Source organism: Tenrec ecaudatus, chromosome 1, assembly GCF_050624435.1.
Source record: "Tenrec ecaudatus isolate mTenEca1 chromosome 1, mTenEca1.hap1, whole genome shotgun sequence".
Taxonomy (NCBI): Eukaryota; Metazoa; Chordata; class Mammalia; order Afrosoricida; family Tenrecidae; genus Tenrec; species Tenrec ecaudatus.
The window spans coordinates 152,191,237-152,217,290 of NC_134530.1; the positions used below are offsets into that span (position 1 = coordinate 152,191,237).

The following is a 26,054-nucleotide window of genomic DNA, read 5'->3' on the forward strand; positions in this document are numbered from 1 at the left end:
CTGCTCTGGGGGTCGTGGTTCTGGAGCATCTGCTGGAGGGATGCGGTAGTCATGGCAGCAGTGGCCTGGGGCATCAGAGGTGCTGAGGGAGGGCTGGTTGGGGCGCCAGCTGGGGGAGTGGGGCGGCTGGAGGCGCCGGCTTCCATTCAAGCAGTGTGGAGGCAGGAGGCCAAGGCAGCTCTGTGAAGAATGTCTGGCTGATAAATAATATTTCAAGGCAAGATTTTAAGATAAAAATAAGGGTACTGAAAATGAACATGGAAGTGTGTGATGTATGAAATATTAAAAATTTAAATGACTCAAAGGATGTTTTAGGGAGCTGAAGTTTGGGAAAAAATGATTTCAGATCTTCATCAGGTCGAGGGGGATTGTCAAACATAGCAATGCTCTTGATTAAAACAAGTTTAGATGCATAGTTTTTTTCACTGCGCTTTCTGGTTTGGGTTGGATCAGACCTTAAATCCTACAGCATTTGGTTTGTGGAAGGCTGTACTTAAACTCCACTCTGCACCTTGACCTAAGAAGTCCAGATTTCCTAGGAGTTCTTTCGATCATTAACTAGTAACGCAGCCACTGTGTCCTCAGGGTGTGGTGTCACATTGAAACTAATATTTTCCAAACGTCAGGGAGCATAACTCATGAATCATGACCCAGGGCTGCAGAGGCAGGAGTCACACCTTAACCCCCATGTAACCATGTGGTTCAAGTTATCTTTGCTAATGTTTCATTGCCTGTGTACCCCAATCCCAATCTGTTCCTGGGTCCGTAGTAGCGCCCGTGGCAGTGATGAATTGATCGGCCACCACCCGTCATTTTAGGGCCATTTTTTTTTGTTGTCCATCATCCAGCATCAGCCCATGGCCAGGAGTTCATGTGCAGAAGCACACCTTGGCTGAGAGCTGGTTTCCCTTGTCGCCATGACGCCTTCATCATTTGTCCTGAGGCTTAATGAAGGGGTCACTACAGAATATGTTTGAATTTGAGGTATCCTCCCTTATAATAGGTACAAGTGGAATACCTAAACTTAAAAGGATGTGGTGTCATTTTTTCCAGCTGCTTTAATTTTCAGCAGGGGAGGGGGATAACCTTTTAAGACTTAAAGCTATGTCTATAGATAGGGACAGGCGGTTTTGCTTTTGTTGCAGCTCTAATGGGGTCCAGTAACTACATAATAATTAAGTAATTAATTTCAGGAGCCCTGCCTCTTCCTACAGAGATTTTGTAACTTGCATACCTGAGTTGCGTGGGTCCAACGGGAGGCTAGTGAAGGGGAGTCTTTCATTAGGAAGCATTTCCAAGGTCAAGGTGCACAGGGCTCCTCCCCTGGAAAACTCGTTTGCCTTTGCATGGAAGGCTCTTGAGATGGCAGAGGAATAATTTAGATTCCATTATCCTTCAAAAGATAGGCTGAAGCCTTACTCTGGTATCGGTGAACATGACCTGGTTTGGAAAAAGGGTCTTCAAGTTGTTTGCAGGTTATATGAGGTCGTGTGAGTCCCATCTGAGTCCTGACCTTCTGAAAACAGACGAAGCGGAGGAAGCTGGGATGAGTAAGAGGTCCGTGTAAAGAGGAAGATGCAGCTCCAAGGCCAGCAATGCTACCACATGCTTAGGCCGCCAGCGGGGGAGCACCGGCATGAGGAAGCACTTTCTCCCCAGGAGTCGGACTTTAACACCAAGAGCCCCGGTTTGGGTTCTTTCTGGCAGGTGACCACACCCCCTGGCTTGAGGGCATCGTGACTCCATTGCCAGCACTACACGCTACAGTCAGCCTCCTACTGTATGGCTCAGATCATGCCGTGCTTCCTCCGGCGCATGTATCTCACATTTAGTGGGTGGTTTTAAACACTAAGGGTGTCTGTTGAGAGGCAGCCTAGTGCCGGGGAATGGGCATGGGGCTGGAGGCCAAGGCAGTGGGGTTCCTGCCCTGGTCGAGCTTCGGAATAAGCTATGTGACTTTGACCTGGTTACACTCTATGCCCAACTTTTCTCACCCAAAGAGACCTCTTTAGAAACACTCCACCCTTAGGCGTGTGGGAGAGTTCAGTAAATATCTGGTGCTGAATGAGGGGAGTGAGGCATGGACCCGACTTTTCTCTTGCTTTTCCTTTGAGGATAGGAGTGACAGCATGTCTGTATTATCTGGCAGAAAGGTGAAAATGGATGATGCAGGAGCAATGCCCTTGACTAGGTGAGAGGAGGTGGGATCCTGAGTGCAAATGGAGAGCAGGGTTTCAGGAAGCGTATCAATGGCACGGATTAGTGCTCGAGGAGGAAGCAGGTGGGAAATACTTGCCCACGAGAGTGAGAGAGTGAAACACTAAGGATTCAACAAAGGTTTGTTCTCGCTCATAAGTACCTGTCAGCCTGGTGGTATCTTTTCCTGCATGCATGTTCAGCAGTTATGTCCAGGGCAGGGAGGGAATGAGAATGGCAGAGTTGACCAATAACTTCGGTTGAGATTGGACCAAGTAAGAATGACCAATTGAGAAGGTAAGAGAATGTAGGTGTAAGACTGATGATGATGAAGGACGGACTCTAAACCACGTTAACGGAGAACTTGAAGGGGTTGAGGGCTGGTGAAAAGGTGGCAGAAATCACTTAGTTTGAAATTTCTGGTGGGGTTGAACACTTTTTGGAGTTGGGGCCCTGAAAGGAGGGCTATTGTGTTAATCCGGGTTAACTAGAGAAACAAATTCATGGACACTCATATGTGTATAAGAGCTTCATATAAAGAGCAATTGTACATTAAGAAAACATCCTATCCCAGTTCAGATCAAGTCCATAAGTCTGATAGTAGCCCATATGTCCAATACCAATCTACAAAGTCCTCCTCAGACACACGAAACACATGCAGTGATGTTGAATGCAGGAAGATCACAGGGCAGTGGGCGGAAAGTCTTGTGGAGCCACTGATAGTGGAAGTATCTCAGCACTGGCAGGGGTCTCCACGTGGGTCCTCTAGCTCCAGGACACAAGCGTAGCTCTATGTGTCTTGTCAAAAGCAATGTCTCCCAGGGAGAGTGAATGTGTGTCCCACCTCCAGTGAGCTATTTATCTCCTTAGCACCTCCAAATGAGGTCAACCTGCAACCTGAAATTGACAAGCTAAACCCCACCCCTTCACTCTTAAGTCTCAGATTGACAACAGATTATGCAACCACCACAGCTATGAAGCTAAAGAATGAAGGCTGGAAAAGAGGATGCTTGTAAATGAGACTCTGGAGGGGCAGCAGATGCTGGTGATGGAAAGGTCAGCAGGTGGATCAAGGGAGGAACTTATCTACGAAAGGGAGATGCTGTCCTTGGAGACTGTATCCACTTCCATGTGCGGCACCGCAATACTTCACACTGCGTAGTGCAGAGGAAAAGAAATGGTCCCACAGTATGAACTGACGCTATGGGCAGGGCTGTGTTCTCTGAAGGTTCTATGGGAAGATCCTTGTCTCTGTTTCTCCTGGCTCCGGACATTCCTGGGCGGTATAGCTGCCAGGCAAGTCCCTTACTTCGGCATGTCTTTTTTTAATAGGGCACCACTCCGAGTGGATTAGGACCCAGGTATTCTGAACTGATAGGATCTTCAAAGCCCCTACGTGCAACCAAGGTCCTGTTCCCAGACTTCGGCAGATATTTTGGGCGTACTGTACTGACCACATCTTCAAAGATCCTATTGTCAAACAAAGTCATGTTTACAGGTACAGGCGTTAAGACTCAAAATTTTTTTTTAATTTTTCACAGGGGGAGGGCATTTAATCCCTAACAGAGTCCATGCCAGATTACTGGTTTTGTAGATTTGGAGAACACGCAAAAACCATGGAGTGGCATTTGTGTAATTTTGAGTGAGTCCTCTAAAATAATTAAGGGACCAGAAATAACAAAGCTAACCAGAAAAGGGATGCTGGTGTGGTAGTTTATTGTGCCAGCCTGGCCGATAAACACATGTGGAATTAATTGAAGGGCAGAGAAATAAATAGCTCTGTAAGCCTCGCCTTTCTTGTCTCTTGCTCTTTGATCATCGGACCAGTGTGCGGCTGCCTTGCAAGCTACACTACCTGTGGGACACCTAATCTGTGGACTCTGCTGCTATACTTTGAGGTTCCTTCAAGACCTGCTTCGCCACACAATTGGAATTTACATCTCTTTGAGCTGGGGACTGACTGTTGGTGACCTATTGGTAACCTGGCTGACTGTTGGTGACCTACCTTGCTGTTTGCTGCCTATGCCAGGATAGCCAGCATTCTCTCTAGAGGACTACCTGGAGGCCCTCAAAACTCGGACTGCCAGAGTCTCACAACTCTCTCACGGGAGTCAGTTGCACTGAGCCATTTGTACTGCTTTATAATTTAACTGTTCATTTCTTGTGTTATCTGTGTGTATATATATATACATACATATATATATATTTGTAATTATTAGCAATCTGGTTTTGTCTCTCTAGAGAACCCTAACACAGCTGGTAATAAGCTGCTGCTAAACATCAAAGCTGAAGGAGAAGCGATGGTCCAGAAATGGGAAGGAGCAAGGAGACGACTTCACTCCCCGGCAGCCCTGCGTCTGAGGCGTGTAGGAGAAAACAGCTACTCCTGGAGAGCGCTGTGGGAAGCAGGAGCCTTGGAGAGAGCTAGGTTTTGTTACCGTGTGTGATGTGCAGGTGTTAGGCTGGGAAGACTACAGAAGTAAGTTCAGCGACACCATCTATGTACCAGAAAAAAATTTATAATAAGAAATAATTTAACAGCTGTGTCCTAGCTGTGTCCCATCTGTGTCCAAGACTGTGTCCCAGCTCAGTCCAACTCAGGTCGATAGGTCCCATGCTAGCCAGGCCCCCTTCACACTCATGTAGCTGACACCGGAAGCAAGGAGACCCTAAGTGAGTTAGTTCTGAGTCCCATGGATCCCAGGTCTGTAGAAACATGGCAGTACACCCATAGCTGTCAGGGTTTGGCAGGCTAGATGGGCAACTCAGGAGGCAGGCATAAAGCCCAGCACTCCTATAATGAAAGATGCCACACCCACAAGGAAGTGTCATCCGGGTACCCCTTGATGGACAGATTTGACTCCATCCCTAGCCAGGAGTGTCTAATTGACATAACATCATTCAACTACCAAAGACCATTCTCTTGTCAACCGGACACCTTTACACAACATTTAACTTAGATAATCGCAAAACAAAGCAAGCAATAAACTCACATGGGCACCTAATATGATACAATACTGTAAATGCATACGTTATATGCTCTATATGTGAACGAAATAAAAATATTGTATGCCCGTCAATTACAGATTTGGGAGCACCTATATCTGAATCCTATAATCCTATCAGTAACTCCTCCCATAGGAGAATTTGTAAGCCAGCCACTTCATGCCATTTTGGGTGTCTAGTTTCGGAACTGCCTTTTTCTAGCAACTCAATGCTCTGAAGAGACAGGGATGTTCTTTGAGGTGAAGAGTCTTCACTCCACTTGAAACCTTGCGAGTCTGCAAAGTCCAATCAGGGCAGGCCATCCATCAAGTCAGTAGGCAGTGAGCACCAGTTCACAGGGCCAAAGATCTTCTCTTCATTCAGCAGGGTCCTAGCCATTCCAAGCTAGGTCAAGGAGCTTGGTAGAACGCTAGGGAGTTCCCCATATGCCCACTGAATGCCTTATGCTTTCTCAGCAGCGCTCAGCCTCTTGAGCTAGGTCATGCCATCGGCCCTGGTTCCACACAACACTTTAAACTTCTGACCAGCCAGCCTACGCTGGCCTCTCCTCCGCAGACTCTGGATCATGCCCACCACAGGTGTCCAGGGCCAGACTCAATCAGACGCTCCCCTGCTGCATTTCCCCACTTCCACTCACTGAGCCCCCTAGCGAACTTGGCAGACTGTCTGTAGGCTCCCTGCACTGTTCAGTCCCAGAGGGGAGAGTTCCTTCCTGGGCCCGGATGCTTCAGGCCAGGACGCAGGGGGTGGGCATGAGTGAGGTGTGGTTCCTGTTCTTGAAGGAAGAGTTGATAGTGTGACATGTAATCCCCTCCCTTAACTCACAACAAAAAACTAAAAATACAAAGAATTGGGGGGCAGATACAAAAGTAGTATTTACACACACACACACACACACACACACACACACATACTGCAGACATATGCTACAGTCTGAAGCCGTGCAGTGAGAAGAGCGGCTGGTGCTTGTTGTTTGTCAGCTGGTCTCTCACACGGTGCAGCGTCTTTCCACAGGCCGCGGTGGTACTCCAGTGGTGACCTAGAGACCTGCTGCCCTTCCCTGAGTTATTGAGCTATGACACGTCTACTTCATCTTCTGTCATCCATCAACTGGAGCTGTGAAAATATTTCTCATATTAATAACTTGAAAAATGTAGCCAATCTGTGCTACAGAACCAACGTCTTTATTCATTTCCCGTTCTACACCATGCCGCCACTTCTCCGTCAGCCTTTCAGGCTAGGGTGGCTGTGTGTCACCGTGATGCCGGAAGCCATGGGGCCCGTATTTCCAATGGCAGGAGGGTCACCCAAAGTGAATGGGTTTGAGCAGAGCTTCCAGACTAAGACTATGAAGAAGGATTCAGCTTTGTTCTGTTGTCCATAGGGTCGCGGTGAGTTGGAAGCAATGGGGAGGTTCAAACCCACCAGCCCCTTCAAGGGAGAACAATGAGACTATTTGGTCCCACACAGATTTACAGCTTACGAAACCTTACATGGGGCCACTTGTACATGGGGTGACTCATCAGAATGGACTGGAGGTCAGTGGGTTTGGTTTGGGGTTTGATTCTAGAGTACAGGGATGGATTACCCAGTCAGCAGATGAGCATGGGTGCAGACGTGGTAAAAACAAACAAACATGTGAAACTATTCACAACAGATCAGTCCATAAGTAAGCACAAGTAAGCCCATGCTTACTGCGCCTGTGAGGGGCTGTCAATTTGAAAAGAGGCTTTGATTCTGTAGTACGGTGCTGTGGGGTCGGGAGCCAGAGATGCCAGCCCCACCTGCAGCAGCATCGCTGTGGTGTAAAAACGTGAACTTGTCCACAGACTCATCAACTAGCCCAGGTGAGCCCATGAATGCCCTACTTCTTGGGCATTTGGTGCTGAGCTGCCCTCTGTCAGATGTAAGGCAGGGAGCAGGCCTCCCGGCTTGAGCTCCTACTGAGGTCAAGACGGTCAGTAGGAGGGGGCTTCAAAATGGTCATGGAAACAGGGAATGGCCAGAAAGTGTACTTTTCCCTTATTCTTTTTAAAAAATTAGTTCACTGGGGGCTCTTACAGCTGGTATAGCCACCCACACTTCAGTTGTCTCAAGCACATTGTTGCAGCTATGTTGCCATCATTTTCAAAACATTTTCTTTCTGCTTGAGCCCTGAGCTCAGCCACTCCACCCCCCACGACCCACTGATGCATTATTATTTTCATATCGTACACCATTTGCTGTCTCCCTTCACCCATGTTTCTGTTGTTTGCACCCCTTGGATGGGTGGGGGTGGGGTTATACTTCTATCATTGTGATCGGTTCCCCCTCTCCACCCACCTCCCCTTACCCTCATGGTATCTCTACTCCCATTAGTGATCCTGAGGGGTTTATCTGTCCTGGATTCTGTGTGTTGAGAGCTCTTATCTGTACCATTGTACATGCTTCCATCTAGCTGGGTTTAGAAGGTAAACTGGGGTCATGATAGTGGGGGGCGGGGGAGGAAGCATTCAAGAACTAGAGGAATGTTATGTGTCTTGTCAGTGCTATACTGCACCCTGGCTGGCTCATCTCTTCCTTGTGACCCTTTTGTGAGGGGATGGCCAATTGTCTACCGATGGGCTTTGGGTCTCCACTCTGACCCCCTTCATTCACATTGATACGACTGTTTGTTTGGGGTTTTCTGATGCCTGATACCTGATCCCGTTGACACCTCATGATCACACAGGCTGGTGTGCTTCTTCCATGTGGGCTTTGTTGCTTCCCTGCTAGATGGCCGCATGTTTAATGCCAGGCCTTTAAGACCCCAGATGCTTTAACTTCGCACAGCCAGGCACCGCCAGCTCTCTTCACCTCCCCTCCACTTTGAAGGCCCTGCAGTTAGAGCCAAGTGGCCCTGACTTGAATCCTCTGCGCCTCCCATGTGCAGGCTGCAGGGACATACGCTGTGGGAAATGCTGGCAGCGCGTAGCTAGAAAGCCTGTGGTTACTGCCACTTCCTGTTTCTGCGCTGGAGCAGACTGGCTCTGTGCGGCAGGGGTGCCAGCTCTGGCTTGCCCTCAGGGCCCATCCGGTCCCTCCTTCCCTCCCCCCCCCCCCGCCCACAGTAGACACAAGTGTCTCACAGAATACTTACTTAGTGCGCTCTGTTTTCCAGCAGGTTTTTGGTTGGCCTACAAAAGAAGACATTTTCGTCTCAATTAATGAGCTGAAAAGAGAAGTTGAAGCCTCTGCCTTCACTCCTGCGGGTGACCCGACTGGAGAGAACGCAAACGCAGAGCCCTCTCCAGTTGCTGCTGCCTTCTCTCCTACAGGCTTCAATGCGATTAGAAGAAGTCATGAGAAAAACAGCAACTACGAAAACGAGGGCAAAGCGGTTCATTTCACAGTGCCCGGCACTCGGAAGGACAGCTACAGTGGCTTAGACAAGCACTGGCCCCAAAATACCTATGTGAGCCACACAAGGGAATTTGAAATGCAATGGACACAAAAAGTAAAAAAAAATAGGTGAGATTAATTTCATGATATATTTCATTTAACCCCATATACCTATAATAATAATATTACCCTTTCAACATGAATCAATGTAAGAAAAAACCAAATGAGATATTTTCCATACCACCCCCCACCCCCTACATTCCTTTGAAATCCAGTGCGTGTGTCCACCCTTAACAACACAGCTCGGTTTGGGTTCCCCACGGTTTAAGCATGGGTGCCATCTTGGAAGCCCAGGTCTGGGCAGTAGGGCTCTTTTCGTGCCCATGGGTGCCTGTCTGTTTTCTCCCCACGAAAAGTACCTGCCAGAGCTCAGAGCTACGCTTGCACTCCAGGCAGGGCTGGCTGTAGTGGATGAAGTGAGCTGTCAATTGCAACTAGTCGGGGGGAGTTGTTTATGCTCTCCTCTGCCCCCATCTGAGGGCTTCAGGCCAAACACCTCCTTTCGCAATTAGTGGCTTTAGGCCTGAGGTGCTTCCTCAAGTAATTATTTTCATGAGACAACCCCCCCCCCCCCCCCGGCGCAAGTTCTACAAGGCTGAGAGTAATGACGATTGGGGGAACTTTCGCAACTGAAGTGTGTTTTGTAAGTCTAGCTGGTCAGTGCATCTGAGGTTGTATGGAGCTCGGCGTCACCTCCCTCTGGTTGAGCATCCTGGTGACAGGAGCTGACGCCCAGGGCTCAAGGAGGAAGAAAATGTTTTGTAAATGTTGATAGCAACATATGTACAAGTGTGCGTAATACAATTGGGTGAACTGTCTTAAGATTTGTAAGAGCCCCCCCCCTCAATAAAATGATTAATTTTAAAAAAAGAAAGAGGGAGAGCAGGTCTTGGGAGGCTGGCATCTAGTCTACAAATTGGAATGGGAAGCCTTAGTGTGAAATGACTCGGGCCTCAGGTGCCAGGCATCTTGTAGAAAGAAGCTGCCTCCACAGGCCTGGGGGAGCGACAAATTAGTTCAGCACATTTCCTCGGGGAGAGGGCTGATCTGGATATCGTTGGGGCGCCAAGAAGACCTATATTTTAACTCCACAGCTCAGAAACTTGTTTGGGATTTGAGAAGGGGCTCCTTGTTGCCAGGAAAGAGCAGGCTGGGAGCAGGCCACCAGCTCTCACAGACGTATGTGCTGCCTTCCAGGGGACCTTACTGCGGAGACGCACACAGGTAACAGCAGCCGAGAGAGGGACCCCTTCACATCGTTCAACGCAATGAAAGCTCCTTTCCTTCCTGGACGCCCCCCTACCAGCCCCCTGGCCCTGCCGCTGGCAAATGTGGGTGTTACGGAGATGGCAGGTGAAAGGAAGGACCCTGAGAAATCTGCTTCGGAGAAGTACAAGCCATTTGTTGAAGAGGGCCACCGAACGGCCCGTGCCATGCTGGCTGCTGCGTTCCCAGGCCTGCAGAGCTCTGTGGCCCCATCCTAATGTAAGGAGCCGCAGAACCTTTGGAGGCACGTGGGACACTCAGCAGCCCCAGACAGGGTGCTGGTCTCTTTACAAGTGTCTGGAATTTGTTCTCGGTCTTCAAAGCACACATCTCCTGGCCCTTGAATGCCCGATTCCAGTTAGAAAACGGGTTGCACAAAGATCGCACAGGTTCAAGAGGGAGCAACAACTCGGACAAAGAGGGCCGTATTCAAAGAAAGACTGGACTCAGTGTGTTCCGCCAGTATTCTGCACAGCATCAGCATGAAGAGCAAGAGGTATGAAAGCTTACAAACCTGTGCTAAAACGTATAACAATTATTACTACTGCTACAGCGAGGGCTGCTCCTAAAGCACACCAATGGTTCCTTGATGTCTCTGTAGAAAGAGAAGAGAAACACAATTAGCTAGGCTGATCCAAACAGAAATATTTCCAAATGAACTCAGAGGCACAGTGTTATGAACCAAACCCAGAGTTGACTTACGCAGAGTAACCTGCACAGAGGGCTTCTGAGGCTGGAAATCTTCACAAGAGCGGACAGCCTCTTCTTCCTCTGGCACAGGGGCGGGTGGATTCGAGTGGGCAACCTAGCAGTTAGCAGTCCCCTGCACACCCGACAGAGCCCTCGGTGCTCCTTGCTGCTTATTAAAAGAAGCGACGGGTCCTTAAGAGAAGACAGTTTCAGACCATCGCATGCTGCCAGGGCAGAGCCACTGAGCAGTTGTACTTCCCAGCGTTTAAACGAAAGAAATGAGTCCCTCACGCCAGCCCCTAGCTATTGATCCAGAAAATCGAGGAAGGGTTTTCACACTACAAGAAACACGTCTTTGACGGCTACCATGGGTGGAAGGGGAAGGAAGGACAGGGGCCATCACAAGCTGGAGCTGGGGCGGCGGGGGCTGATGACTCCTTAAACGTAAAACTGATGGTCTGCTCCTCAAGCCTCCACCTAAGTTACCACACAGGTGTTACAACAAGACACTGTGCTAAGTATGGTACCTACAGTCCGCTGTCAGATTGAGGCACTATGGGAGTGGTGGGCAGGTGCCTACAGTCCGCTGTCAGATTGAGGCATTACGAGAGTGGTGGGCAGGTGCTGTCACTACCCAGTTCCTCAGTTTCCTCCCGGGCTCACTGTGAATGGGACTAATAATTGGACCTCCGTCGCTGGACGGTTCAGAGCATTCGGATCATTAAGGAGAGCTGTCAACTGCTGTCATTCATGTGCAGGGGCAGCGAATTCTTTCAGGTGACTCATCCAGCCAAAGTCTCCAACTCCTGCCAAAAGACAACTTTTCCCTGCAAGGGTCTGGTAGGGAGGTCAGGAAGATGCTGATAGGATTCCCCTGTGAGTAATGGGGAGCAGGCTTCTCAGCAGTGCCCCCCCTGTGCATCAAAGGAGCCCTCTGAGGAGCAGGAGGAGGGATCTCGGTACTAGGAAGAGCCAGGAGGGGAGCATGTCCACTGGACTGGAGATGCCTGTGCAGTGAGCCTTCTGGATCCAAAAAACTAAACCATCCGAGGAGCAGCCAGACCCAGAAGCTGGAGCACAGCACAGACATGGACTTCCCAAGCCACGGAGTGAGTACGCTGCATGCTTTTGTGCAGGAGGCTGGCTGTTGGAGTGGGTGCCTGAGGACTGAATTCAGGACGCTGGGTTTGCTTGAACAGAGTGACTTGGGGTTGAGGCCTCCAGTATCATGAGATGCCCCTTAGCACACCTGAAAGAACTTGGTCACATGTCCTGACAAATAACTACCCTGAGCACTTCTCTCTGGCATTACAACTTGTTACCTTCCTTCCTAAACCCTCTTGTGGTGGTTACATCATTTCATATCAACTTGAAGATATGCAAAAGTGTAGGGGTGGCATTCCACCTGTCAATCAGCTCACAGCCTGATGGTGCCTCCTCGTGGGTGTGGCCTGCTCATAAGGAGGGCTCCCGGGAACCTCCCCCACTCCTCTCTCTGTGCCTTCACCTTCCTGCTGGCTGACCCCGGTTGCTGCCAGAGCCCTGCGATGCTTCCTACACCATCGGATCCACTAGACTTTGCACCCACCAGCCTGTAATCTTCCTGCATTCTGCATCATTGCATGTGACTTTGTTGAGTCTGAAGAGGGGCTTATGCACTAATATCAGACTTCTGGACTTGAGTTAGACTGAATTGGGATGTTTCCCTGATAGGTAATTACTTCTTGATATAAAACTTTCTTATACATATATCAATGTCGCTGGATTTGTTTCTCTAGTCAACCTGGCCTAACACACCTTTAACCATGAGTTTGGTCTGTGAGTTCCATGAAGCCACTGAAGTAGACATTAGAACCTAAAGATCAAGTAGAGAATACGAGATAACACAAATGTATAAACAGACTGGTATCTGTTACTACCTGTGGCCACGTGCTTGGCTGCTCCCTACAAGTTTGGTGGTTTAAACGCATCCAGGAGTCTCTCTCCATTAAGATTACAGCCAAGAAGGCCCCATGGGGCAGCTCTCCTCTGGTGTTATGAACTGAAAGTAAATCAGTGGACCCGCACAACATTTATACCTTTTGATCCTGAAATTCCATTTATAAGGTATTATTAGGAAAGCCTGAGAACCTGGCACTCTCCCCTGAGCCACCCCACAAAAAACAGGGAACTAAGAAAGAGATTGACTGCAGCCTCACTCCCAACACCGAACAGCGAAACCCAACCAAGAGGCCTCATCAACAGGCTCGGTATGCCCGAGAGGCAGCCTCCCCCAGCTCACAAAACAGCTAAGGGCAAAGGGTAATGCCCACAACACACTGGGAGGAAATGCACAACAGAGTGAATGAAAAATCTTGGACGCACACACGTTACTCTAGGAAGAAACACAGGTGGGCTGGTTTGAGTTGGCAGGACCCTGGCCAGAAACTTCCAGCTGCCCCTTTCCCCTCGCCCCGCCCCACCCCATCAGTAACACAATCCTGAATGCGAGTGGGATATACTGCCTACCCTCAACTCAAACGCTTTCTTGCAGAGGGTTGGCCATGTGGCTGTTGCACAAGGAGATGCAAACAGGCTCCTTTTAAGGCAATGGGCGCCCTGCTGGCTCCATGGCTGGAGGCCGGAGACGCAGCAACTTGGCTGCACATGGCTCCCGATGCCCCTGGGTGAACTATCTCTGATTTCTCTCTCTCTCTCTCTCTCTTTTAATGTGGAAGAAGTAATCTACACTTAAAGCCATGTTCCCTTTCTGCAGCAGAACTGAGTTCTACTGGTACACACGCACTGGCATCCAGTCAGTTCGCGCTCACAGCAGCCCTCTGCAGAGAGGGCTCCTGAGACGGCACATCCTGACAGGAGCAGAAAGACTCATCTTCTGCCCGTCGAACAGCTTGTGGGTTCGAACTGCTGTCCTTGTGGTTAGCAGGCCAGCGATGACCCCATGGGGCCACCGGGGATCCTTTGTAATGGATCCAGGCCCTTCTGAGAGCTCCTCTCCCATGGGCACTTAGGGCAGCTGATATCTGAGGAAGATGACGACAACATCACCGTGCTGAGTCCTTAATGTCCTGCTCGTCCCTCTTGGCCTGTCGCTTGCATTGCTGGCTCACTCCTCTCTTCATTTGGCTTCGGAGCGGTCCCATTCTGGGTTTCCTTCCCCGTCCTTAGCAGGCCACTTCCATCTCTTTCACTCAATCCTGATGCTCGTAACACCCTCTCAAGCAAAGGTTCTCAAACTTATTTGGCCTCCTGCCTCCTTTTCAGGAAAAACAATTACTTAGCCTCCACCTCTCCCCACCCACTGACTCCCACCCCTGGCAATTTAAAACTGTTGTACGGTAGCCCATCATCCAGGATAAAGTGTAGGCATCTGCTTTGGACCGTCCCAGTGTCCCCCAGGGGGCGGTATTGCCCACTGCAGGAAACAGGGGAACCCGATGCTGCTTCCATCCCTTGTTCTGTACAATGGGTATAAGATGCCCTTGAGATCGACTCAGAAGCCAGAGTGCGTTACTTGGCACGTCCATCTTGGTACAGTCAACTCTGAAAGCTGGAAGCTGTGTAAGGTGGTACCTAGTAAGAAAACAGGAAAACTCAAAATATTTCTCACTAACAGGAGCAACGGGACAGTCAAAAGCAGAACAACTGCAAGGCCTAGAACGAGAAGGCCTTCCTGCCGAGTCTCAGCTCTCACAGGTTGCACTGTGTGTTGCAGCTGGACTTGGGATTTCCAACTCAAACAGACTGTTCCTCCAGTTCCCATAAAGGCTAACACTCTTCATACAGTGGCTTGGGCCACAAACCTCGGGGCCATCTAGTATTTCTCATTAGGCACTTCCATGCCGCATCCAACGAACCCTGGTGGTGCAGTGGTCAGAACGGTCAGCTAGTAACCCAAAGGTTAGTGGTTTGAACCCCCCAACCACTCCTCAGAGAGAGACACAGCAAGCAATCTGCTTCCACAAAGATCTGCAGCCTGGAAGCCCTATGGGGCGTTTTGCTCGGTCCCCTAGGACCACCATGAGTCAGAATCGACTGCACAGTAGTGGGCTGCCCCATCCAAACCAGGACATTCTCTTCACTGTATCTTCAACACAGATCCTCCTGAACAGAACCACTTTTCCCAACCTGTACTGCAACCCACCCTTCCTCAAGACAAGACTACAGGCTTCCAAAGAGAGAACATGAACCACATCAAATGGTCAATTCAGGTGTGTGTGTGTGGGGGGGACCCCAACAAAACAGAGCCTTAACTTCTATCTATTATGTGTATAAATCTTTGAATTTTTTCTATCTTCCTTTGGCAATAGAAACTGTGTGTCTTAACTTCTAGCTAAGAGCCTAGCTAGGGCCGTGAGCGCGGCGGTGGCGAAGGAGACGTGCATGGAGTTCACATGTGCGATACTAGGTTGGCTCTTAATGGTTAGGGTTAAGCCCGTGCTCCTCCTTCCCCACTTGTGGTGAAGCGTGTAGGGACCGGAACCAGAAACCATGTGTGGCAGAGCGAACTGGTTTCCGAGGCAGGGCTACGGTGACCAACCATCGTGGTTTTCCTAGGACTAAGGAGCTTCCTCGGGTTTCAGAGTTAAAACCAAGGAAGTCAGGTGACTTAGTTGTGTCATCATAATCTTGGCACAAGGGGCCATTGCTATTGGTTGGGTACTTGTTTCTGGAACTTTTTGGTAGACAGAACTAGGGAATATTTCCTTTTTAAAGCAGATCAAGCACGCCATGCTTCCCTATTGACATTTGGTTGAACTTTATTCAGTTGCCAAGACATACCTGGTTTTGACTTTAGCAATAGAAATTTCATCTGATTCAATTTACTGCTTCTAAGTAAGTTCCTAGCAGTGGCTTTATGGAACCAATCAATCTTAACATCTAAAAAAGCTTCTTTCCTCAGTGGCAAGCTTCCCAATTTACAGCGGGACCATTATGACTGTTCACTCTTCACTGCACACCCAATAGTATCAGGATGTCACCACCACCACTCACCATCTGGTCACTGAGACCAGGCCAGGACTCCCCCTTGGAGTTCTTTTCATCGTGGTGTAGCCCACTGGGACAGCCAGTCGAATGGCATTTTAAAAATACTTGGAATAGTTCCTTTTTTCGGGGTTATTCTACCAACTTAACTCACGATTTAATTGATTTGCTTCCTTGGTCTCTATATTTTTAGGAATTTAAAGTTACAAAGTCAAATCTAGAATAAATGATCATTTTCAGAGAAGGTGAGCTTCTACTCTTGCCTCTCTATCCCAATACCCCCCCCCCGAAACGACAGCTCACCACTGAATATTAGTTACGGTGTATTCTCACATTTTTATAGGCTATGTCTTAGAGAAGCTTTAGGCTTACAGAAAAGATGTGCAGAAATTATGGAGCTCCCACAGACCCACCTCTGCCCTCTGCACACTTGTTTTCTATCAGTAACACCATGCATTCAGGGGCCACATTGGTGACAGTGATGAACCAACAGTGACACAGTATCATGGGCTAAGGCCCACAGCTTCCATCAGGGGCTCACTGTGTGTTGTACAGCTCTGTGGTTTCTGACGCAAACATCCAGTCACGTGTCTAGTCTTCCAGGGTCGCCGGGACCAGTTTCCGTGCCCCTCATTCACCCCTCTTCTCCTCGCCCGGGAGCCACGGACCTTTCTCACTTCTCTGTAGTTTTGCCCTTTTAGAATCTCGTAGCTCTGGAATCTACAGTAGGTAGCTTGTTCAGACTAGAATTTTCAATATAAACGTTAAGTATTTTCATATCCGAAACCAACTCAATGCTATCGAGTCAATGCTGACGCAGAGCACCCCTATAGGACAGGGAAGAACTGTCAGTGTGTTTCCAAGACTGTGACTCTTTATGGGCGTAGGAAGCTTAGTCTGGCTCCTGAGGATCGACTGGTGGTTTAGAACTCCTGACCTTGCAGTTAGTGGTGCAACTTGTAACCACTAGGCCAGCAGGTCTGTGCGTAGTTTTATATAGTGCACGTGCACACTGCACACATGCTGCATTTATGCCCTTCTTTTCTTAGGCACACTTCAGCAAGCCATGCACGAGCTCCTCCACCAGGCCCTGGCACTGAACATGCCTCGGTGAAGACTCCATTACTCATCGGTGGCGATGTTCCTATTTTTGTTCACAGTCGCACAGACCTCACGGAGTGCATTTACTGCATCTTATCTCCCGCCCCCCGGTACTCTACTGACGATCATGTTGGGGGGGCTTCCCCCAGGTTTCTGCTCTGACAAGAGCTCTTTCCAGGAGTCTGCTGCATTTGCATTTGGGCATTTTTAGAAGAGTCCTGGAATGGGATTGCTGACTGAAAAAGCGCACACATCTGTAGTTTCACTAGAGACAGAGACTTTCCCTCCACAAAAAATGCACCAGTTCTCCTACCAGCTTTGTCTGAGAAGACCTGTCTCCCACAGCCAAGCCAACGGAGTGTGCTGAGGCTGGCACCTCGGCAGGCCCTTATTTACATGTCTTCCTGTGAGCAAGGCCCAGCCGCTTTTCATATGGTGCACAGCCCACTCTAGTCCCTGTGGGGTGACTCTCTGCGTATATCACAAATCTCTTCTCTTTTGATTCTTGAAACCAGAGCCCACACACTCTCTTCACCACCAGCTCTCTCAGTGGAAAGTCAGAGAAGCCACAGGAGACAAACCCAAACCACTTCAACGCCCTCTCCGCCCCCCCCCCCCCACCCGCAGGTTCTGTTTCTGCCTTTGATGGCGCATTGGGTTTGACATTTTCTCAGAAAAAAACCAAAACTCCTTCACGTTCTTACTACCTGTCTTCATAATTAGAATATCCTATTCCGTAATTTTCCTCCTTCCTCTCGTCTTTCCTAGTTCCCGTGTATTTGTTACAAAGGTGACCTGTTCCTTTTTCCTCCCACTCATTCCATGGGGATGACCAGAGGGCACTGTGAAGGACACCGTACCACCAGGGACTCCGCTATGGCGGGCAAGATCTGGCTCACTCTGAGAAACTCAGGTCAGGGCTGAACAAGGTCTTCTTCACCGTCCTGGTCCATGAAATGTGGATGATGCTTCAGAACATAGATGCTCTAGAGGACATCCCTCTCTCCACCCCCTTGGGAAGTGTGTATCAATTCCTCACCTTGCCCACTTTGCCCTGGTCCTGGACGCTCCACAGCGGCCCGTGCTAGTGCGGCAGGACTGACGCCACGCTCCACCCAGCAAGCTTCCTAAACAGGACGACAAAGACCCCTGCACCTCTGCCTGGAAAGAACCTTTGACTTTGCAGCCTTCATGTTTCCACCTTCTTCCTGTCACAGCCCAGCATACAAAGAGGAAGCGCTCTACCAAATGGCTCCTTGGACACCAATGCCTATTGCGGCCCTCCTCCCCTGGTTATCAGTGTCCCGAGGGCCCAATGCACAGGCCTCTCCTATGTTCCTCTCTCGGACCCCTTTGCCGCATTTGATGCCATCTTCAGCATCCTCTCGTGAGGCTTTGCTCCAAAGCTTCCTGGATCCTGAACAGTAATTATTCTGGGGAGACGCCCCATCATCCTTGCCCACCTCCATTCGTCATGTCACTTAATTCCCCAGGGCAGGCTTGGGTCAGGAAGCGGAGACGGACCTAGCACATCACTGCCGAGAGGCAATCAGATCAGGTCTAGGGAGCCTGTTCTCTTCCCAGGGGTCTCTCCTGCCGCGGACATCTCTGTTTTCAGACTTGTGTAGGTCTGTCTATACTCAAAGGAGCCCTTGTGGTGTAATGGTGAAGAGTTGGGCTAATAACCCCAAGGTCAGAAGTTCTAACCCACCAGCCGCTCTGTAGGAGGAAGAGGAGGCAGTTGGCATTTGTAAGAGGGTCAGGGGGAGTTGGAGTCCTCGTGGAAGTGCTTTTTCAGGATTGTCCATGTTCCGGTGCTGCTGTAACTGAAACACCTATCAGCACGGGCACCCATAACACACATCTGCAGCGCGGGCAGAAACGCTCAGGCTCTACGCGCTCGAGGTAGAGAAGAAAGTGGACATTATAGGACATCATCTAAATACAAGGAATCCTCACTCCCAGGCTTTCCTCCCACCCCCCACCACGCTTTGGGACTTTCTAATGTTTATCAGTGGAAGTAAACTCCAAGTTTGGGGCCATGGTTGTACGACTCTTAGTAAGCTTGTCACGAGTGGACTCCAACAATAGCCACTCTGTGAAACAGGGTACAACTGAGGGTCTGGAGGACCCTGGGCAAGACAGATGGACACGTGGCTGCAGCTACAATGGGGTGTTAACCACACCCCCACAGTGCTCCCTGCACTGATCGGCCAGGGAAGAGATGGGTGTTTTGTAGCCAGATAAAGCTGAATGCCAAACTGTGGCTGCCTTTAAATAAGCTGGTACCTTTGGGCAAGTGACTAACCTTCCCATGTCTTGGATTTCTTTTGCAAATTGAGGAAAAGAATTCCTGCTTCTTGGGTTGTTGTGTGGATTCCGCGGGACGTACAAAGCATTTAGGAAGCTGGCAAAGAACCCTGTCTCCAGTCTCTCGTGCCTGCTTCACTGGGGAATGTTTATCAACTTAAGGTTTTGAACAGGGAGCTTGGGTGATATTGTGGGGTTATGCAGTCAGCTGCTAACCACAAAACCAGGGGTTCGAATCCACCAGCACCTCCGTGGGAGAAAATGAGGTTGTCTGCTCAGTCCAAGGAGTGGTTCTTCTCTGTCCTATAAAGTCACAATGCATTGGCATCAACTCAATGGTAGTGAGTTGTTTGGGTAATGGAGTGAAGACTCCTTCTCATTTCTGGGATGTGGAGGTTGTTTGCTATTCGGTGACCATTTGGCGTGGCTAAAATGACCCCAGTCCACAAAAAGGACCCCGAAAGAAAAAAGGTTGCAAAAACCATGAAACAATGTGGTTTTTAAAAGTTAAATCGGACTGGTATCTATTCAAAGTTATCTAATCAGAGTATGGCATTTACTATCTGACCCTGATGAAGAAATCGACTTCTTCTCCCTTAGTTTATTTTATTTATAAACATTTATAATACTGTTATTAAAAAATAAAAATCAGCCCAGAGACTGGAATTTAAAAATCCATATTTTAATTCTATCTCCATTACTTAATGACTTTATTACTTTGAGGCTACTAGTAATCTTAGGAAATCCTCACACCTGGCTGAGCCTGTCTCCCCACTCTTCATTAGCCCACTGACACCACCGGTCTGCAGTCGACCTCCAATGGTGGCGAGAGGGAGCCGGTGACTCAGGTGTTTTGGCAGGGTTTTGTCCAAAGGAGAGCAGCGTGCGCCCTGTCACACTAGGCTTCGCCGGGAAAACACTGGGAAGTCTGGGTTAGTAGTCTTTCACTCTGATGCCCTCCCATCTGCCGAGATGCACGTGAACAAGCTGGGCTTCTACCTGCAAGGCAGGCTCACAGCCTCAAAACCCCAAAGAGGTAATCCTACTGTGTCCTCTGAGGTGAGTCAGAATTGATGAGATGGCGTGGGTTTGAGTTTGGGTTTATGTGGCTTGAGGCTCCCTGATGGGATGGTGGTAGGTTAAGCCATAGGCTGCTAACCACAAGGGTGTCAATTCAGACTCATCAGCTACAACGCAGGAGAAAGGTGAGGCTGTCTGCTCCCCGAAATATGCACCGTCTCAGCAGCCACAGCGAGCAGGTCTACTCTGTGCTACAGGGTCCCGGAGAGTCGGGATGTTCTCAGAGGCAGGGGTCTGATTGGATGAGGCATCAAGGAGGCCTGGTGGTGCAGCAGTGAAGCACTCATCTGAGAAATGAAAGGTCTGGCCCAGCAGCTGTCAAGATGCGGTGGCCTGATTTCCTAAAGGTGTCCAAGTCGGCCTTGGCCACCCTGGGCAAGCCCTCTCCTGTGGGAACCCACTCAGCAGCAATGCTTGTATGATATTTGAAGCACCACACCATGAACTCAAAAACTCCCCACAGAGAGCAAAAGGGTCCTAGGATGGGACTCACAGCAACCCTCTCGAACAGGGTAGAACTGCCCCGGTGGTTTCCAAGACAGTAACTTTTGCCTGGTGCAGGCAGTTTCATCTTGTCCCTCAGAGTAGCTGGTGGTTCTGAACTGCTGACCCTGCAGATAGCAGCCCACTATGGGTTAGTTAGGATCTACTTGCTGGCAGTGAGTTTGGGAAAGAGGATTGTACTTCAGTTAGATCATTATCAGTTAGATCATTATGTTCAGGCCTCTGGTTCTGCAGAAAGAAAAAAGTTCTTCAATATTTGTTTAGTGGAAACCACAGATGGGATCTCAGGGTTGTCCCACATGTCAACGTGACTTCAGGCTCTCAATGCCCTGAGGATGACCACGCGATGTTTCTCAGACACTTGCAGCTATGGATTATGAGGAAATTGTTTAAAAGGTAAATCACTATTATTTAACGACCAAAGGGTTTACTTCCAAAGCAGTCGCACTGATTCCTCTCAATGGCAGGAATGATCACCTCTGAGCAAGGGTGCTAGAGAAGGGAGCCTTACACGAGCATCCCCTCTGCACGCTCATGGAGGGGTGAAAACGACACAGGGTCGAACCTTCGAAACATCCCCTGGACCATACCAGATAATAACCCTTGAGGGGGGGCCACACTAGGGAAGGATATGATTCAGAAGTTATCCAGCTATTTTGCCTCTTGGAATACCTGAAGCGTTTCAAGCTCCCAGCTTGCTTGTTCTTTCTGGTAAGTGGCAACCCATTTTGGTGGTTCTGTGCTGGTTCTGTGCACCGAATACCACCACAGACACGCCAAAAGCCAAAGGTACGTTCGGTTTGCCGTTGCTGGGTTTTCCCGTGGCAGAGCGACCAACGGCAGCTCCGTGGTTTGTGCGGTGGGATTACTCAACCTCAGGTACTGGGGCAACCCCCAACTCATGGTATTTCGTGGAGGGATTTTTGCCCAGACCTCGTTCTGCTGAACCTTGGAGCTTAACAGCCGTCCTTTCCTGTGTGTCCGGCATTTTAACCTTCTTGGCAAGTGTGCCTGTGGCCAGTACAAAGGTTCCACCACGGAGTGGCCCCTCTGTGGACGGGGTCTTTCCTCGGTCTCTGGGGACCAGCTCACCAGTTACATGTTGGGACTCGTTTTGTACTTGTTCTGCACAAATCTGCTCGCCTCGTTCAGCTATGCTTGAAATAGTGACTTTATGTCATCATCTGAAAAGTCGTGTCTGGGACACCGGTGGTCCTGGGGACTCGGGGAGAGTGGCTGACCAGCTAAATGGAATCCAGGGGCCACGACATCCCCCTCGAGTGGGATTTCTAGTTTGTTTTTCTAGCCTCCTGTTAGAAAATGAAATGTTGCTTCTTGAAAGTCCCAACAAAGGGAAACAGAACCTCCCACCACCCCCACCTTTGGTCTGACCTTCTAAACACACGCGATGGACTGATTTCCCTGTTCCGTTTCAGCTTCTTGTGCACCACATTCTACTCCACAGACTTGCCCCTCCCAGTTCTATCTGCACTGGAACCAAGCTCACTAGCTACACTGAGGAGATGATTCTGGATTATTATATTTACTATTTTCATCTCTTTTCAGTGTCCGTGAACTAACGGATGCTTGTTTGTAAACTGGGGAGAGAATGTGAAACAGGTCATAACCAGTACAATCAATACTGAGCATAAAAAGTACATGGCCCAGACACACCGCCACGCTACCCACGGAGGGATTCGCCTCAGCCTGCTTGCAGATGTGCTGTCAAGAGTTCTTAGCCATGCCACCTGGAGGAATGATATGACAATTAAAGCTATCCTAAAGTGCCCTTGCAAATAGAGCAGGGTGAGACTGTGGAGCCCAAGTGGCTGCAGTCAACCCCGGGTCCTGCCACTTCATAGCAACGGGGTTCCGACAAGGAAGCTGGGCTCCCTGTGCTGTGCTTTTCCCCAGGCGGTTCTCCACCTTCCTGAAGCCGCGACCCTTTCAGACAGTTCCTTAGGTTGTGGTGACCCCCAATCATAAAATTATTCTCAGTGCTACTTCCTGTCATTTTGCTACTGTTAGGGATCATCATGCAAATATCTGATATGCAGGATGTATTTTCATTGTAAAAAATTGAACATAATTAAAGCACAGTGATGAATCACAAAACAATATGTCCTTCTGTATTATGAAATATTTATATCTAATGACAAAATCAATGAAATTTTGTCTTGAAGCATGGTGTAGCACGGGTAAGTCTCCACGTTGATACTCATCACAGGTGGGCTTATCCGCATGTGGGCGGACCTGCCTGGAGACCCATAGAGGAGCGGTGTTTGGTTCCTAAGACCATCGGAAATGTGTTTTCCAATGGTCTCAGGTGACCCCTATAAGGGTCGCTGGACGCCCATAGGGGTCGAGACCCCCAAGTTGAGAACCACTGAGATAGGGATGCCGCCTGATACACAAACCAGAGGGCTGCCTGATGAGCCCTGTAGAATTGTGCTTGGCGGAGAATGCTTAAAAAAAAAAAAAGATAAAAGCGACATATAGCAATGGCTTTTCTGTGAAAGCTACGGCTTCTCTTGCGCCTCATGGAAGTGTGTCAGCCTCCAGGGTGATCTGAAACCCACACATCACCACTGGTCCATGCACCCCCCCCCCCCGTTTGTATCTAGCACCTCTGTCACGACCATTCAGTTCTGTACTCACCCTTTGGCACACAGGTTTCCAAAGCAATTAGTTGGCTCCTTTTGGATACGTGATTGCTGATAGTACAATGCACTTCCTTTGGGAAATGACTCGTATTGAAATGTAGTTCGTTCCCCACGGTGTCATTACACTGTGCTGAAGGGCAAGCCCAGGAGTACTTTATAAGGTCCAGGTGCCTGGTGTAATGTTCCGGAATCACACATCGGACTCTGATGCTTTCCTCATTCACGGTACAATTTATTAACGGAAGAGGTAGCAACTCTGAAAAATAAAAAGTATTACAGAAAATTATTACAGAAACCCCCCCACTATTTCTGTTTGTTTGTTTGAAATCATTTTATTGGGGGCTCTTACAGCTTTTATCACAATCCATACATCCATCCATCATGTCAAGCATATCTGTACATTTGTTGCTATCATCATTCTCAAAACATTTTTTTTCTACTTGAGCCCTTGGTATCAGCTCCTCATTTTTTCCCGTTCCACCCTTCTCTCATGAACTCGATAATTTATAAATTAATATTATCTTTTTCATTTCTTACGCTGACCGATGTCTCTGTTCACCCACTTTTCTGTTGTCCATCCACTGAGAGGGGGTTATAGGTGGATCACTGTGATCGGTTCCCCCTTTCTCCCCCTACCTTCCCCTTTCCCTCCTGGTATCGGTACTCTCATTATTGGTCCTGAGGGGTTTATCTGTCCTGCATTCCCTGGGTTTCCAGCTCTTATCTGTACCAGTGTACATGCTCTGGTCTAGCAAAATTTGTAAGGTTGAATTGGGGTCATGATAGTGAGGTGAGGGGGAGAATTAAAGTAGGTTTACAAAGAACCCCCTGCTTCCTCTTGAGCTTCAAAAGACAAGCAGCCCATCCCCAGAATCAACGGTGAGAGAGAATGCTTTCTCTGTTGGGTCAGACTGACTTATTCAAATTCAGCAGGATACACACATACACCAGTCCCACCCTTGACTGAAAATCCAAAAGGCTCTTCAAACTGGAAGATTTTCCCTAACTTGGTAGCAGTTATTTAATCACGAATTGACACGAGCATTTGTATTTTGTTTTTTTCGCTTAACTTAAGGGATCAGTTAGGATGCTTCGCTACCAAACTATCCATGGGCTGGACTATGGAGTACTGCCCATCACCCCTCGGGATGTTCCCGAGTGGATACACAGGAAATCTGCATGCCTTTCTAACATCTAGAAAAAAGCCAATTACCAAGCACACCTGACCCAAGAGTTTAGGAAAAGGTATTGTGGAGCAAGATACAATGGGGTTGGATCCTGGCAAAGTTAGAGCGTCCAATGTCCGCCAGTTACCGAGGGCCTCAGCTGCTACTGCTACAAGGCAAGCTGTGTACACACCTCCCTTTATGTTACGTCAAGAAATTGCCTCCGCTAGCAAATCACTCCTTTCTGGCAACAGAATCAAACTCTGACTCTCTTGCACCAGGCTCACCCTTCCCAACACTAGGTCCCTTAACTCCCACAGCAGCCATCTCTCCACCATCAGCTAATGATTCTGTTATCTTACTGATACCTCACGAATGCCCCATCCACTGTGCAGAGCATTAGTCACGGGGAGTAACTGTGTTAACTTACAATCACGATATCTTTCCCTTCTCTCCCTTTCTCTAAACAATTTTAAGAGCTGGGCTTTTAAAAAGTTCTATTTGCACTTAATCCACATTTCACACAATTTAATATTTCAATCATATCAAGAAGAGTTGTACAATTATCACCACAATCAATTTTAGAGAATTTTCTTCCAGGCGGGTTCTTTAATGTTTGTCACGGTGCTATACACACAGAGATTCTATTCTTTCTCCAGCACAGTATGCAATGTGGCTACTTTTATTATTACTGTATTATGATGTACCATGTAATTATGTTTCAGTGTATTTGGAATGTTTTTAAGTTTTTATATGCATAAGAAGGTAAAATATTTTTAAATGGTAAAATATACATTATATACTAGGATAAATATTGAACTGACTTAAAGAGAGACCTGGGAATGGATCTCGTTTATAACCCAAGGAATGCCTACAATCTCAAAATTGAGCACAGTTCTTTGAGGCTTCCTCACCCCCCACTATCAAGACCCCAGTCCTGCCTTTCAGTTCTGGTTAGACCGTAGCATGCACACTGGTACAGGTAAGAGCTCAGGAACAGAAAAGGGAGTAGCAATACCAGGAGGGCAAGGGTAAGGTGTGGGGGTTGGGGGGGAACCAATCACAACAATCAACACATAATCCCCATGGTGGTGGGGAGGGGATGAACAACAGAAATGTGGGTGAAAGGAGACAGCGGTTGGTGTAAGATATGGAAACATGAGTAATTTAGAATTTATCGAGCATTCACTAGGGTTGGAGGAAAAAAAAAGAGGACCTGATACCAAGGGCTCAAATAGAAAGTCCATGTTCAGAAAATGATGATGGCTACGTATGCACAAATACGATGGATACATCTGATATACGGATTGTCATGAGTTAAAAGCCTCCAATAAAATGATTTAAATAAATAAGAACTGAATGCTCAGCCCCCGCCCCCATCTTTTCTTCCTGAATTCGTCCTCTCAGTTAAGTGATATGCCCAGCCTGCCTTCCTAGAGGCCCGAGCCACATACTAAATCCCCTCTCTACGTGGTTGGTGGGCACACTGCTGTCGTTGGCTGCGGTGGGGTGGGGTCCGACCCACAGCCACCCTACACACAACAGAAGGAAACACCGCTCAGCCCTGCAGCGTCCTCATGACTGTTCTGTGGAGACCATGGAGACAGCCGCTGTGTCAGTCACCTCACTGTGCCCACCTTTTTTGCTTCTCTGCTTCACTGTGGGG

The 26,054-nt window shown here is 48.7% G+C and overlaps 1 protein-coding gene and 1 long non-coding RNA gene across 2 annotated transcripts in view; one reads left to right on the forward strand and one right to left on the reverse strand.

The window, feature by feature from the left end:
• LOC142458917 (uncharacterized) overlaps positions 1 to 25,043 on the forward strand; it is a 54,401-nt gene extending 29,358 nt beyond the window's left edge. Inside the window, exons 2-5 of the long non-coding RNA XR_012786426.1 lie at positions 3,529 to 3,694; positions 4,438 to 4,675; positions 8,342 to 8,691; positions 9,820 to 25,043. This is a non-coding gene — a long non-coding RNA (uncharacterized LOC142458917). The remainder of the gene's footprint in view (positions 1 to 3,528; positions 3,695 to 4,437; positions 4,676 to 8,341; positions 8,692 to 9,819) is intronic.
• The window catches only part of CD58 (CD58 molecule), a 70,839-nt gene continuing 49,484 nt past the window's right edge, over positions 4,700 to 26,054 (reverse strand). Inside the window, exons 3-6 of the mRNA XM_075559903.1 lie at positions 23,218 to 23,478; positions 10,403 to 10,483; positions 8,321 to 8,357; positions 4,700 to 6,318 (exon numbers count right to left, since the gene is read on the reverse strand). Coding sequence (XP_075416018.1) covers positions 6,309 to 6,318; positions 8,321 to 8,357; positions 10,403 to 10,483; positions 23,218 to 23,478 — 389 coding nt within the window. The 3' untranslated portion in view covers positions 4,700 to 6,308. The remainder of the gene's footprint in view (positions 6,319 to 8,320; positions 8,358 to 10,402; positions 10,484 to 23,217; positions 23,479 to 26,054) is intronic.